General features: G+C 39.2%; 1 protein-coding gene across 1 annotated transcript in view; it reads left to right on the top strand.

Annotated features, from left to right (window-relative positions):
* The window catches only part of LOC127569473 (short transient receptor potential channel 7-like), a 78,747-nt gene that overhangs the window by 38,581 nt on the left and 23,770 nt on the right, over positions 1-16,396 (top strand). Inside the window, exon 3 of the mRNA XM_052014165.1 lies at positions 14,392-14,574. Coding sequence (XP_051870125.1) covers positions 14,392-14,574 — 183 coding nt within the window. The remainder of the gene's footprint in view (positions 1-14,391; positions 14,575-16,396) is intronic.

The raw sequence follows: 16,396 nt of genomic DNA, 5'->3' as shown, positions 1-16,396 counted from the left end.
TATGTATGGAGATTACAGATAGCTCTAAGAGTAATAGGGTTATAATAGTAGGTGATTTTAACTTCCCTAACTAATATCGACGGAGACTGTCATAATCCTAAAGATGAAATTTGTTAAGTGTGTCCAGGAAAGTTTTCTCAAGCAATATGTAGGTGGCCTTATTGGAAAGGGGCCAACACTGGACCTCCTATTGAGAAATGAGGCAGGGCAAGTGACTGAAGTGTCAGTGGGGGAGCACTTTGGGAGCAGTGACCCTAATTCTATCAGTTTTAAATTTTTTATGGAAAAAGAAAGGACAGATCCACAAGTTCAATTCCTCCATTGGGGCAAGACTAATTTGGATAGTATTAGACAAGAACTTCCAAAGCTTGATTGGGAGAGGTTGTTATCAGGTAAAGTGATGTCTGGCAAGTAGGAGGCTTTTCAAAATGAGATGGGGAGAGTTCAGAGACAACATATTTCTGTTAGAGTGAAGGGCTAGGTTGGCAGGATTAGGGAACCCTGGTTGATGAGGGATATTGAGGCTCTGCTCAGGGAGAAGAAGGAGGCATATGTGAGGTATAGGCACTACAATCAGGCGAATCCCTTGAGGAGTACAAAGGATGTCAGAGTATACTTAGGACAGAAATCAGTCGGGCAAAAAGAGGACATGAGCTAGCTTTGGCAGATAAGGTAAAGGGGAATCCTAAGAGATTCTATAAGTATATTAAGAGCAACAGGGTAATTGGGGAAAAAAATAGGCCTCCTTAATATGGTCATTTATATGTGGATCCACAGAGATGGACAAGGTCTTATGTGAACATTTCTCATCTGTATTTACTGTGGAGAAGGTCATGGAAGCTAGGAATTCAGGAAGGAGAATAACGATGTTTTGAAACAAATCTACATTACAAAAGAGGAGATGATGGCGGTCTTACAGTGCATAAAGATGGATAAATCCCCAGGGCCTGACTGAGTATATCCTAGGAGATTGTGGGAAGATGGGGAAGAAGGGGAAGAAATTGCTGGTACCCTGGCAGAGATATTTGTATCACCGTTAGCCAGAGTTGAGGTACTGGAAGACTGGACGGTGGCTAATTTTGTACCTTTATTTAAGAAGAGATCCAACGACAAGTTGATGAGCCTCACATCAGTGATGGGAGAGTTACTGGGGGGATTCTGAGTGACAGGATTTACCTTTACTTGGAAGTCCAAGGACTGATTAGGGATAGTCAGCACAACTTTGTGCTTGGGAAATTGTGTCTCAGGAGTTTGAGTTTTTTGAAGGGGTGACCAAGAGGATTGATGAGGGCAGGCTGGTTGACGTTATCTACATGGACTTTAGCAAGGCTTTTGACTAGGTCCCACATGATAGGCTAGTCCAGAAGGTTAAATCACAAGGGATCCGAGGTGAATAAGCCAATTAGATACAAAATTGGCTTGGTGATAGGAGTCAGAGGGTGGTAGTGGTGGGTCGATTCTGTGATTGGAGTCCTGTCACCAGTGGTGCATCACAGGGATCGGTGCTGTGTCCACTGTTTTTCATCATCTATGTTAATGATTTGGATGAGAACATAGTTGGCGTGGTTAGTAAGTTTGCAGATGACACCAAAATTGGTGGATTAGTGGACAGAGAAGAAGGTTACCTAAGATTACAATGGTATCTAGATTAACTAGGAAAGTGGACCAAGGAATGGCAGATGGAATTTAACTTGGTCAGATTTAATCCAAGCAAGTGTGAGGTGTTACACTTTGAGAGGTCTACTGTAGGGGGAAAGTATACAATTAATGGCAGGTCCCTTAACAGCATTGATGTACAGAAAGATCTTGGGGTCCAAGTTCATAACTCACTGAAAGTGGTCACGCAAGTAGATAAGGTGGTAAAGAAGATGTATTGCATGCTTGCCTTTATTGTTTGGGGCATTGAGTATCAAGAGTCAGGAAGTCATTTTGCAGCAAATATAAGTTTGGTTAGGCCGCACTTGGAGTATTGTGTGCAATTGTGGTTGCCCCATCACAGGAAGGAATCGGAGGCTTTGGAAATGGTGCAGAAGAGGTTTACCAGGATTCTGCCTGGATTAGAGGGTATGAGCTACAAGGAGAGGTTGGACAAACTTGGGTTGTTTTCTCTGGAGCGTCGAAGGGTGAGGGGAGACCTGATAGAAGTTTATATGGTCATGAGAGGCATAGATAGGGTAGAGGACACGCATTTAAAGTGAGAGGGGAAAGTTTAAAGGAGATGTGCGGGTCAAGTTTTTTTACACAGAGAGTGGTAGGTACCTGGAATAGGTGGTGGTGGAAGCAGACATGATAATGGTGTTTAAGAGGCTGTTAGATAGATACATGAATATGCAGAGAATGGAGGGATGTGGATCATGTACAGGCAGAGGAGAATTAGTTTAATTTGCATCATGATCGGCACAGACATTGTGGGCCAAAGGGCCTGTTCCTGAGCTGTACTGTTTTAGTTCTATGTTCTAAGTGCAAAGTGCAGCATTTTGATAAATTAAACCACAGCAGGATTTACACAGTAAATGGCAGGGCACCGGAGAATGTTGTAGGACAGAGGGACCTAGGAGTACAACTACATAATTCCCTGAAAATGGTGACACAGATAGACAGGGTGTGAAGAAGGAGTTTGGCATTCTTGTCTTTGTGGATCAAGGCATTGAATACAAGGGTTGTGATATCATGTTACAACTGCACAAGATGTTGATACTTGGAGTATTGTGTGCAGTTCTAGGAAGGATGTCATTAAACTGGAAGGGCTGCAGAAAAGATTCACAAGGATGTCACCGGGACTGGAGGGCTTGAGTTATAAGGAGAGACTGGATAGGCTGTTTTTTTTCCCCTGGAGCTTGGAAGGGTGAAGGGTGACCTTAGAGGTATATAAAATCATGAGGGGCATAGTTAAGGTGAATGATCAGTCTTTTTTCTAGTGTAGGGGAGTCTAAAATTAGACAGCATTGATTTAAGGTGAGAAGGAAAAGATTTAAAGGGGCATGAGAGGCAGCTTTATCACACAGAGTGGTGGGTATGTGGAATGAGTTGTCAGAGGAAGTGGTAGAGGTTCAAAAGACATTCAGACATGTAGATGGATAGAAAAGGTTTAGAGAGATATGGGCCAAACGCAGACAAATTGGACTAGCTCAGATAGGCTAGATGGACGAGTTGGGCCAAAGAACCTGTTTCTGTACTGTATAATTCTATAACTCTATATGCATTCTCTTAAAATATGTAAATTTCAATCCATAAATCATTTTCATTTTGATGTGGCCAAAAGTCATAATTATGTTCAAAATCTTTGTGAGGCCAGTGTGATATTTCCTTGAGTTTATCCACAACGGCCATTAATTCAACAGCTTTTTTCCCCTCATATCTCCACAGATAATATTTCCACCCTTGGAGACAACATAATAGGAGTCAATATCTTGGAGTGTCAGCTAACCAGAAGCAAGCTGAAGAATGTGATCATACCTAAAATCAAGAGCAAAATACATACACATGCAGGGAAGTGGCCTTGAACTATGCAATTGCACAGCAAGTGCCCATCTATCATGTGGAAAGATTTTAAACATGACTCTAACAGGTTAGGGGACACTTAGCTGAAATGCACATGTCCTATCCATCAACTCTTCCAGTACAACTCCAGAGCATCATCTTGTTAGACTTATGGAACTGTGCATTGGTTATTCCACAAAGACTTCACTGCATTTTAAATGCTTTAATATCACAAAAGTTTACCTTGTTGTCTCTCTGTATCCAAAGTTTTATAAATTATAAATTTACAAACCTTTTATAAATTTGCACAAAACTGACTTCAACAAATGATACTCCAGCTGATATACCATTCCATATAGTGACATATCCACTGAGGAAGTCATCGTCACCACACGACTATGGAGACTTAATTCTGCTTAACTATTACGAGGAATTATTAAAAGTGTACAAGTTACAGATATATTAGTTTTGAATCTTCAAAGAATTAACTTTACACTTAATGTACCCAAGGTGAAATGAAGAAGCAATGGGAGTGTTGGGGGTGAAGGGAGGGAGGAGGAGGAGGAGGTATACAGTGACAAATGTTTTAAATCCTTCAATACATGTGCAAAAAAGTTAGTGGAGTGAGCTAATATTGCTTTCTAAGTTCTGCTTGCATAACCACAGCCAATGCTGATAGATGGTCTCCATTAATGTATAATTGTACAATGTCATCTATGTGCATGTAAATTGTAAATAATTGAATTTGGTGTAATTATATAAAAATACAGTATACCAAAATCAAATTGCTAGAAAAATTTATATTTATAAATGTTAATCATGGATTTACATAATAAACTTTATCTTTAGGAAAATGTTATCCCCTACTACATTAATTGCTGCTATTTGTGTAAAGATTAAAGTTGTGTATTAAATTGATTCAATTTTTAAGATAGATGGCATAAATATTTTCAATTATCCCCTGAATAAAAGGATGGTTAGACCTTATTTTCTGCATTGTTTTTCATATTGACAGTAATTCTTCTGCAAGGAAAACAACTTTTATATACCATCGCAAAGTGTTTTTGTATACTTTTGGAATTATCTGTCATATTGTTTTGCATAATAAAGTGAGACCTTCTCTAAATAATGTAATATATAGCAGATAATTTAAACTATCATTTGACAAAAATGAATTATTCAGGCCACTCAAATTTTTACATGCGTGCTTATCAAAGTTAGTCAATATACACTAACAGGTATAAGTTTTTCTTCTTCTTGTGTCTACTCATCAAAGTCATAGATCTTTCCATTGGTGGGCATATTGCAAAGCTTGTGAATTGACTTTAGTGCAGTCCCAAATATGCATGGCCTGGAACAGTGGCAGAACAAAAGGAGTACATTCTGCTGTGATCACAGGCCTCATTTATTGTGGCACAGCCTCATTTCACCTTCTGCTGAGGCATTTTAAGGTTTTGGATGGTCTAGGTCTTCTTCCTCCACATACAGTACTCAGTTTTGTTAATATCAATGCTGACCCCAACGTCAAGCTCTGGAAGTGTGCTAGACGTAACAGTTTGTGATGGTCACAACGGTAGCATTGGCTACCTGTGTTTTTATGAGGGAGATTCTGCATGACTTCAACCATTTTTCTGTGGCATTGTGACCATGTAGAGGGTGTTTGGCATTTTATTGTTTGCTGTTTCCTTTGTTTTTGGGTGGTCACAGCTTTGCAGATGCAAGGTGGTGCTATTCCAGTGAAAATGTTCAGGCTGTTGATGTCTGTTGGTTTAAGACAGCTAGTGATTCATTCTGCAATTGTCATCCAGTACCGGCTCATCTTTTGTTCACATGGGCAGATGATTCCATACAAAGCAGGCACTCTCAGCAATGGAGTCACAGGGTGAAGAGGGAGATTCTAGGCAGGGATGGTGTGCCTACTCCTCACCGCCATTTTGAATGTCCAAGTTTCCAGATGTTATTGTTTTGGGCACTGGCTTATTTCTCATCTTCTCAATATAACTTGTATAAGTGTGTGTGCGTGTGTGTGGATTGGAATTACAGGTCCTCCCCAGGTTACGGCAGGGTTCCGTTCTTGGGAACTGTTCATAACCCAAACAGTTCACGTCAGAAATGCAGCTGCGAAATGTGCTCTCAAATGGCAGAAGATTACTACAGCAGCAGGCAAATCCGTACCACCAGTCTCCCAAACGTACACTCATATGTACGGGCTGTAAATTGGGCATTCATAAGCTGGGGAGGACCTGTGCTTTGAAGTCAACTAGGTTGATGTGAGTGAGATAGGCACCATTCTGGTTGATATTCAGCTTTATATTCGTATCCCAATTGCTCAGGTGGAATGGGCTGATATGTGATATTTGTATTTCATTTTAGTTTATCCCAATCCATTGGAGATGGTTTTGAGAAACAACAAATCACTGCCACCACTTTTATCGGCCTCTCAGCAGCACACAACTCTCAGTCATCAAACTTTGCTTTGCATTATCCACACACTCGTGGAAAGCGGTCACATTTAATTTGAACCCGAAGGAATTGCAGCCCCTGTCCTTACCCAACCCTGGAGAGCATATTGGTGTCCCCATTCTTTAATATTTACATGATTGACCAATCAATCCTTTTAAACACAAGTAGTTTGCTCCAAGCCTTATCTACACTGATGACCTGTGATTGTGGGTATAAGCAGGGGCTTTGCACAGATCTAGCAAAGTATAACAGCTGCACCAGCCAGACTGATTGATTATAATGCTAATCAACTTGAACCATTTCCAATCAAATCACAGGTCAGTCTCTTTCCATCTGTGCTATTCTGATGTGAATAAAACATTAAACAACAACCATAGGCTGTCTGTGATGTACACAGGCACTAGTCCTTCTGGTAAAGGGACTCCCATCACGCTGCTGGGGATGGAGTTCCATGATTTAGACCAGCAGTGATGAGGGACTGGTTTAACTATTGCACAGCTGTCAGAAGGAAATCTCCTGTAGTTGACCATCAGTTGACTTGAGACTAGCTGCAAATTTGGGGCAAGATATAATGACAAAAGTATCTTTATAATCAGCATACAGCATATTAGGAATATATCCCTGCTGAATGTTTATTAGATGAATTGTTCAGTTCAACCTTGTGTACTCATTTTTTTTTTACTACTTGCATTGCAGTCAAGTAAACGTAGTGCACACGTAAACATACAGTACATGTGTGTTCAGGGGAGACAGAGATAAACATCATTATTCTAATGTGTTGTTCCATGTGTGACAATGAAGCCAGTATTGATTTTCACAGCACTGAAGCATTTGCTGAGGGGAAGGACTGAAGGATGCCAATTTGTTGGAATGTTGTGAGCTCCATTTGTAGATATAGCAATACATGGTGCAATGACAAGCATAGTGGGACAATATTACAATATTCAAGCTAAAGTAAAGGCATAATTGCATACTTTACAACATGGAGTTACATTCAAATTGGACAAAGGTCATGATGGGTTAACTAAAACAAATATACACATTTTAATTTGTCATGTAAGTAAGTTAACAGGAATGATTAAGAAAGAATTAGCAAAACATTTCCACTTCATGTGGTTTGTAAATTGCAGTAGTGGTAGTTTTACTGTAATTTTACACTTGTTATATAATTTGTGGGCCATGACAAGCAATAATAAACACAAAATGTGGAAGGTAGTCTTAAATACCGATGAGTGGGTAGCTATAAAAGTGTATCATCTTGAGGAAGAATTTTGAATGTGTATGATCTGGAGTTTCATATATATTGTTTAGATTTTGATAATTCTTTTTGCTAGAAAATTAATTTTGAAAATAGTTTTTTTAACCAGTACAATTTTTCATTGCACCAATGTTTCATCTACAACATGGACCAGGTTGTGTATCATTTCAATGTCTACTTAATTGTCCTTTAAAGTCACCGAATTATAGAAAGGTTCAGTGCAGAAGAAAGCCTGTGCTGGCTTTATAAAAAGGGTGTTTGCTCCATTCCCACCAAACCCACCGCCCAATACTCCCCCCATGCACACCCCCACCTGGAATTCCCTTTTTGCATCTTTCAGTTTTAGTGTTCCCGGTCTCAATAACTGAGTGAAAAGATTTCTCCCCATCTCTCCCTTAGATTTTGATGAGTTTGAACATATGATGTCTTGTCATTCAGCCACTCACCAGACAAAATGGGTTTGATCTATCTGTAGCATATTGTGGTGTTCTTGTACTACAGAGTATCTCACAGCTTGCTTCAGAGAAACACAGCTTAATACAGCAACTGAAACCCAGCTATTTAAAGCATGCACTAATTAACCATATGATATAGAGTGGCCCCACCCAAACATAAAACAGTACTTGCACTTCAAACAAATATATACCCATCTATCTAATCCATGAAAATATCTCAATTTTGTAAAGCTCTTTAAGGTCACCTATTAATCTCTGGTCCAAGAAGAACAAATCAATGCCACCACATAACTGAAGTGCCTCTCCCTGATAACTTCCAGGTCAAAAATTCTTCTATATCCTTTGCTGAAATGTGGTAATTTATCCCTGATAATGACTTCCAATAATTCCCATGCTCAGCATTACGCGTATTGGTCTGTAACTGACTTGTTGATTCTTCTCCTCTGAAATGTGATGCGAAATTATTCTTCACCATTGTTCCTGTAACCAATGAAATTGAAACTTTGTCATCCATGCCCCTGTCAAATGTCTTTGCTTGTTTCAGTGTACTTGGAAGCATTCCATCTGGAGCAGGTGACCTACCAAATTTCAGAAATCCTAATTCTTTTTTCATTCACTTTATCTATTGCACTCTTTCCTTCAATTCATTTTCCTCTATTGTTGTAACCTTATCATAATCCACTTTGTGATAGTAGTCACAAAATATTCATATAATTCTTTAGCCATATTTTCTGCTTTCACATGAAGACTTTCCTTAAAAGTTCATTCCAAACAGTCTGCCTTTAACATCAAGATAGCATTTGACCAAGTGTGGAAGCAATAACATTGATTTACTAAGTACATTAATATGAAAGTAAGGATAACTTGATAACTTGAAATCTGATTGCAACTGAATAACTGAAAGTTATTTATAACCCAGATACAGTTTTTGTTTGTAAGTTCTCATGTACAAATATTAATAACATCATAAATTGATCTTACTGATATGACACTGAATTTACTCACTCATTAATTGAGTCAATGAGGAACAAAGCCCAGACTCATACATTAAGATTTTAGAAAACAAAGCCTCGGGGTTCATATGAAAAACAATGGTGGAGTTATCAATGTTCACTATCACAGTGAACTGAATCAGACAGTTTATGTGCACAGTTAAACATAGTAATCTGGATGTTGCTTTTCTCTGAAAGTTGCATTACACCAGTACCTCACCAAGCAATCGGTTTTGAAATTGCAATAAGATTACTGTTTCATGGTTATCCTTAATCATATCAGAAAAATCAAGTTGGTTTATTCAAGAGTAGGTGAATTTTTAATTAGCATGCAACATTTCCACTGGCACTAAATGTTTGATTTTACAAATATGGAATATTATACCTTTAGAATTTTTAAAATTAAAATAAAAGCTCTAAATAGTTATTGTCTTATTATTAAATAATTTGTCTTACTTTGCTCTTTCTCCTTCTTAATCCCAACATTATATTGGTTTTGCACTTGATTTTACAGTTAATTAAATATTCCAAGTTTACTTCCCAGTTTGGAGTCTGCAAGTCCAAGAATGTTTCATTCATTGATTGTGGAGACGTTTGATTGCCATGTTTCTTCACCACTGACCACTAAATCTAAGCCAATAGATTATCTACCATGGCCAAGTCCATCTTTTTTCCCTTGTTCTATTAGCAACTCCTTAAAATATGTAAGCCTCGCATTAGCTTGTGCCTAACCAGAAGTAGCAAAACTGAAGGTGACAAGATAAACAGACTGTGTTATTTCTATGAGTAAAATTTGAAGCTGCTGTCTGGTGGTGTACAATTAAATAGTTAACCAGAGGCTGCTACTATAAAAACATCTCCATCCTCACTGACGGTTGGGCCCTGCATATGCAAAGTAAGGACAAGCCTGAATCATCCACAGCCACGTTCAGCCAGGACTGCTGGGTAATTTATGCTTTTCTGCTCCTTCCCGAGATTTCCACAATTTTCAGCCAATTTGATTCACCTCAAATGACACAAAGAAATGACCAAGAGCATTGGATACAGCAAAGGCCATGGAACCAGATAACACCCCAGCTGTAGTGCAGAAGATCTGACCTACAGAACCAGCAGCACTTCTAGCCAAGTTGTTTCATAACAGTTACAACATGACATCTACCAAACAATGTGGAAAATTGCCCAGGTATGTGCAGTTCACAAAAAGAAGGAAAGATCGAATCTGGCTAAGTGGCGGGCACCGTGGTTGGCATGGACTCATTGGGCCAAATCTGTGCTATATTGCTCTATCACTCTATCTACTTCCCAATCAGTCTGCTCTCAATCATCAGAAAACTGATGGAAGCTATTGTCAACAGTATACTTCAGCAGCACTTATTCGCCTGCTGACTGATGCCTGGTTTGGGTTTCACCCGGACCACGGCTCCAGACCTCATCAGCAGCCTAGTCCAAGCATGAACCAAAGGGCTGGGTTCCTCAGATGAAGTAAGAGAGACTGCCTCAACATCAAGATTGTGTTTGACTGAGTATGGCATCAAGGAGCTCTGATAAAACTAAAGTCAATGGCATCAAAGGGAAAACACTGCAGTGGTGGAGTCAGACCTCACAGGAAGCAAGATGGTTGTGGTTGTTAGATGTCAATCATCCTGGCCCAAGGGCATCACTGCAGAAGTTCCCTCAAGTCTTCAGCTGCTTCATGAATGACCTGCCTTCCATCATTAACTCAGCGGTGGAGATGTCCACTGAGGATTGCATAATGTTCAATTCCATTTGCAACTCCTGAACAAATGACGCAGTCTGTGCCTGCAGGCAGCAAGACCGAGACAACATTCAAGCCTGTGCTGATAAGTAGCAAGTAATATTCATGCAATGAAAGTGCCAAGCAACAACTGTCTCCAACAAGAGGGTGTTTAACCACCTATTTTTGATATTCAATGGCATTATCTTTGTCGAATCCCCCACCATCAATGTTCTAGCAGGCCTCCATTGACAAAAGCTGTGGCTCCAACAGCAAGTCAGAGGCTCTTTATCCTGCGGTGAGTAAGTTATCTCCTGACATCACAAAACCTTCCATCATTTACAACTTGGATTTACAGTAGCTCTGACAACACGCAGAAAGCTTTACACTATAAGAGACAAAGTAGCCTGTTTAGTTGGTGACCCTCTCTACTACCCTAAACATTCATTCCCAACAGCACCTAACCCACAGCTTCTGTGACTTCTCCAAACTGCACACCCTGAATTGAAAAGAAATTTGTTCCTCCTTCATCATTGCTAGATTTAAATCCTGGAACACCCAACCAACCAATGAGTTCCTTCACCAGAGGACTGTAGTAACACAAGGCAGCTGACCATCATCTTCTCAAGAGCAATTCAGGAAGTGCAATAAGTTCTGGCTATGCCAGAGATGCACAGATCCCAATAAATAAACAATTAAGTAAAATGTTATGTTCATCAGTAATGGCATTTACCATTTACTTTTTTTAGTCTCCCTATACTCCGTCAGGCCAATGGCTGTTGCATTGAAGTCCATTCCATTGTCTTTGCCAGGCAGCATTGAGACTAACAAAATTTGCCAGCTTTTGTGATGATCACTTCAAACATAATATGATCTTAGTTAACTGAATAGGTTTTCTGCTCCTTAATAGTTAATAACCTAATGGTTACTGACGTAGTAACTTTGGATGCCAATGATGAATAGGCATTCTTCATGCATGACGTTGTCAGAGCAGGAATGAGAAAAGATATATTGTAAGATCTATCCTGATCAATCACGGATCATGACAAAGCACCCTCCTATATATGGTCAGATTTTGTTGTATTTTTTTTCCTAATGTTTAGTGGGAAATTGCTCGGTTGGAAAATGGAAGAAAACACAGCAAGTGGAATTCCAATAGATTTCTTAGATCTATGGGAAAATTAGAGAATGGGCAAAATATCTAATATACTAAGTTTATAGTGATCTTTTTGCACAGCCTTCAGGGATGCCCATTGTGGAAGCAGCCTTGCATAATCAAAGACATGAATCCTTCCTTTCCTCCTCTGCATGATTTCTAGTATTCCTTCGGACTAATGAATCATAATCCCTCCTCATTGCCCTGCAGACTCTTGGCTCATCCTTAAGTTAACAACAAAAATACCTGGACATCTGACAGCATGAGTAAATGCATCCATAAGAAAATGCATTTGCTTTTCTAAACTCCCACCCCACCATTTACACTTTTAGCACTTGACCCAATTAAAAAAAAGGAACTTGAAATATCCCAGAAAGCCACTCTTCACACCTCTGCTGCAAGATGCAGTGGGTGCACCCCAATTTTTAAAATCCACCATATTTTACAGAAATTACATTCATCATAAACTAGACTAGCTAAAATCTATGCATTTAAGAACAAAACTACCATCTGTCCTATCTCTATACTTCAATTCTGAAAGCAGTAGCAGGAAATAAAAGGTGGCAAATTAGAATGATGAAGGGACCCAACTACATTCCACATTAATGAAGTATCAAATGAAGAATGCTTTGGACTCATATTGCAGATACAGGTATTTAATGGCCAAATACAATCTCAATGATAGGTGAATTCAGTGCTTCTTCTTGATGAAAATCTGTGAATCTTGGATCCAGGTAACTCTGAATATTTAGCTTTGTATGCTCATTCCAGTTCCGCATGAGAACCAGAAAATCAGTGAAAAGTGTGCGAGGTTTTTGCTGGGCCTTTCACCATCAGTTAAAGCCACAGGCTCTCCTTTGGAACATATAAAATACATGTCAATGACAACCTAAAGAGCTATCGATGTTAGCAAGGTAACATGGTTTTATATTGGATATGTTTACTTCTTGCTACTTTTACTGTTTCTTACCACTGGGGAATTTTGAGGTATAATGTTACCTTTCTTTTGTTTCCACATCTAGGAAAGAATATGAATTCTATTCAGAAATATTTTAAATTGACAATTACGTTGTTAGCATGGTGTTTAATCAGAATTGCTAATTGATTGCAAGTATCAAGCATGGAACTTGTAATCAACTCCCCATTCCCCAGTATCTCATTCCACATGTCACGGTAGTGTAGGGGGAAGGCATGGTAGCGTAGCAGTTAGCGTAACACTATTACAGCGCCAGCAACCCAGGTTCAATTCCGGCTGCTCTCTGTAAGGAGTTTGTACGTTCTCCCCGTGTCTGCATGGGTTTCCTCCAGGTGCTCTGGTTTCCTCCCACATTCCAAAGATGTACGGGTTAGGAAGTTGTGGGCATGCTGTGTTGGCACTGGAGGCATGGCGACACTTGCGAACTGCCCCCAGAACACTCTGTGCAAAAAGATGCATTTCACTTTGTGTTTCGATGTACATGTGACTAATAAAGATATCTTATCTTACATTCATCCAACCACTACAGCCCATCAATATTCTCATACCCTTAAAATGGATGGAGAAATGTTTCTGACTGATCACTTACATGCAAGAGCTAATATGCATCCAGTGTCTGGTATTTGCATTCACATTAGTGATGTGCATGTAAAATATGATTGTCACCCACTGATGGCCAACAAAATGAAGGAAGTCAGTGCTATTAATCCAGCTATATGGAGTTGAATACGGAACAGATTACAGTATTGGGTTTTAGCACAAACACTGCTACTTTTCAAGGCAGATTAAAGTTTATTGAAAAGTCATTGGTCATACACATCATTATAAAGTTCTGTATGTATGTATATGTGTGTGTGTGTGTAGTATAAGAAAGGTGTTGATGGTTAATCATTATTCTTTGTCATCTTTACCTAAACTTTAGGAAAGAGGTTAGTAATACTTGTTATTTAATTAATATTAACTGATTAGAATGATTAATGATTTGCAGATTTGAAGAACCTATTTGTTGAGTATTCGGATTATTCAGCAAATTGTTGGGACTAAAAATTAAGTGTGTAGAATTTAACCAAATTTAAGGCACTCTGATGCATTACTGATAGAGTGTTGCATTGTTGCCAGTGTCACCTTTCAGTGAAGACATTACACTTGAGGCTCCATCTTCCCTCTGAAGGTGGATGTAAAGTAATCACAAGGTCCTATTTCAGAGAAAAGCCAGAGCGTTATCCCTGGCCAATAGTTTTCTCTCTACCACCATAATTGAAGCAGATGATAACAAATGAAGCATTGCCACTTGTGGGATCTTGCTGTACATAAATATCCTGCTCCATTTCCTACATTACAACAGCAACTACACCTCAAAGTACTTGGTTGGATGTATTGTGCTTTTGGATATTCTGTCATGAAAGGCACAATATAAATGCTAGTCTTTCCTCTTTTATTTCCCATGACATTGTTTCATCAAAGTTTATTACTGAATCAAGATTTAGCACTCCCTAAGTATGCCTTTAGATAGATTGGGCTACTTCTTTACGTCTAATGTTGAGAAAAAGGCAGGTATTTTTCCCCCAATGGTATTTGCTCCCAAAGCTCCCTTAAAAGTCAAGATGAAAGTAGACTTGAATCCAAAGAACAATTAAACTGTGCCTGGTTCCCTCAGTAAACTAGCAAATGATTATTAATCTAAAGATTTGTTTAATTAACACCAAAATTGAGTGACCTGAACGATAAAACCTAATCTCCTTAACTCCAGCAGCACCATCAAAACTTTTACCAGTTCCTTGGCTGTACTTCTGCGTATTGTTCCTCTTCCTAGTTTTAAATGAGATGGATTGATGACTGCAATAATTCTCAGCAGATTCCATTTTCTTCTGTTTAGAACGATTACAGGAAGTTATCTATGCAATGCAAGGATTTTGCTGTTGGTGTGCTAGACCTGTGCCGGGACACAGAGGAAGTGGAGGCTATTCTTAATGGAGATGTGGATTCTGAGCCTCAGGGAGATCATCACAGGCCATCTCTGAGCAGAGTGAAACTTGCCATTAAGTATGAAGTTAAGAAGGTAATGCTTTTATTGGTTGAAATCGTTAAAGGATTAAATGATTGCTACATACTATAGTTGTATTCTGGAACATAATTCACTTAACCTTCTAATAGCATTTTGAATTATGTTTTATTGATGTAACATGTTGAATTTCCTCTATATTCTGATAAAGGTTGTTTGAGGTCTCAATGCACAAAATGTAATTAAAAAGAATGAAGTCCCTGTGGTGCAGCTGGTCTATCTGAAGTGCTCCATTAATTGGAATGTAGAATTGCTGTACTGATTTTTCAGATGACAAGTAGTGGAATGGATGGGAGACCTGCCTAATCTTATTATTTTTAACTTTAATTGTCTTTTACAGTGGTCTTTGAACTAGTTGCTTCATTTGAAAAGTGGATCATGGTGCCCAAACCTCTGCTGCATTACTTTAAATCCTCCTCACTGTGCTTGTTAACCTACCCACTTTGATATTAATCCTAGATCTGTTGAGATGCAACTGGATTGCCTTCAACAGTCCCCTCCTCCCGCAGACCTGGACCCAATGTCCCGAGAATTTTAAATCCTTCCTCCTGTGCTTTGTCTCCAGCCATGCATTTACTTACCATGTCTTACTAGTTCTACTGATTAACAGAGAGTGATCCTGAGATTACCATCTTTTGGGGTGCTGCTTTTTAATTTCCTCCCCAGCTCTGACTTTACTACTTCAGCCCCTTTCCTTTGACAATCAATTGGTTCAGACATGGTGTGGCAACATCTGTCTCTTTCCCTTTTCCCTCCCCCTCAAGACCATTCTGCATCCTCTCAGTGATGTTCCTTGCCCTGATAAGAGAGAGGTAGCAAACCATCTGGTCTCACATTGATGTCAGCAGAAGTACTCTCTGCTCAGTGTGTCTCAGAAGTGCCTCTGAAACACTGAGTCCTCAATTACTACAGCACTCGTACACATCACCTTATCCCCTGAGTAACCCCTCGCATCACAATGCCAAGTTGGGACTGTACTCCTTCACAGTATTGCCATCCTCACCTACATTCAGTGCTGAATATCAATTTAACACTGCCACACGTCTGATGAATTCCCATGTTACTTGTCTCTTTCTGCCCTACCAACAAATCACTCTCTTACACTCTGTAGCTGTGGGAGCACCAACTCTGAAACCTTGAACCACATAAACACTTTGCCATTCATTTGCCCTGTAGTGAATGCAGCTTCCCCTAACAGAGCAGAGCAGAACTGACATCTCTGAAAGCCAATTCCTCAATGACAGCATCAAAAAACAGCTGAGACATGAAGATAAGTGGCTCACCTGACCCCCTCATTCAAGAATTGATATGTGGCATATCAAAGGAGATAAGTTAAAGGGGCAGTAGATTCAAAGCTTATCAGGATCCAAACTGTGTAGGAGGATCAATGGCCAAAGAATTAAGGTGAATTTTTTTAAAAAGAAGATACATAAAGTTTTGTATCAAATTAAAAAAAATCTTAGAGTAAAAGAATCATGTATTTGATCCAATGGTCTAAAAATTGTACTACACTGTAGGCTGAGCTAGGTGGGCATTACCATTGTTTGGGTTATGGAGCAAATTTCAATTGCACGTTGTTGACTCAGTCTGCAAAGTGCCGGGTGAATTTTCAGAGTGACATGAATACACATGGAAAATGGTCACTATCTTATTTCTGGAAACAGATTATCTTAACAATCACAGCCGATGTTTGGCTGTAAAAAGAAAAGTATTGTGATTGATCAATGCAACATTGAATGATCTCCTAACTCAATGTCTACAAGACCCAGAAAGTTCTGATTGGAGATGAGGTGCTTACTTACAAAGAGAGAATGAAAAT

Source organism: Pristis pectinata, chromosome 4 (genome assembly GCF_009764475.1).
Source record: "Pristis pectinata isolate sPriPec2 chromosome 4, sPriPec2.1.pri, whole genome shotgun sequence".
Taxonomy (NCBI): domain Eukaryota; kingdom Metazoa; phylum Chordata; class Chondrichthyes; order Rhinopristiformes; family Pristidae; genus Pristis; species Pristis pectinata.
Note: the sequence above shows the minus strand (reverse complement) of the source record. Positions and strands in the feature narration are given on the sequence as shown.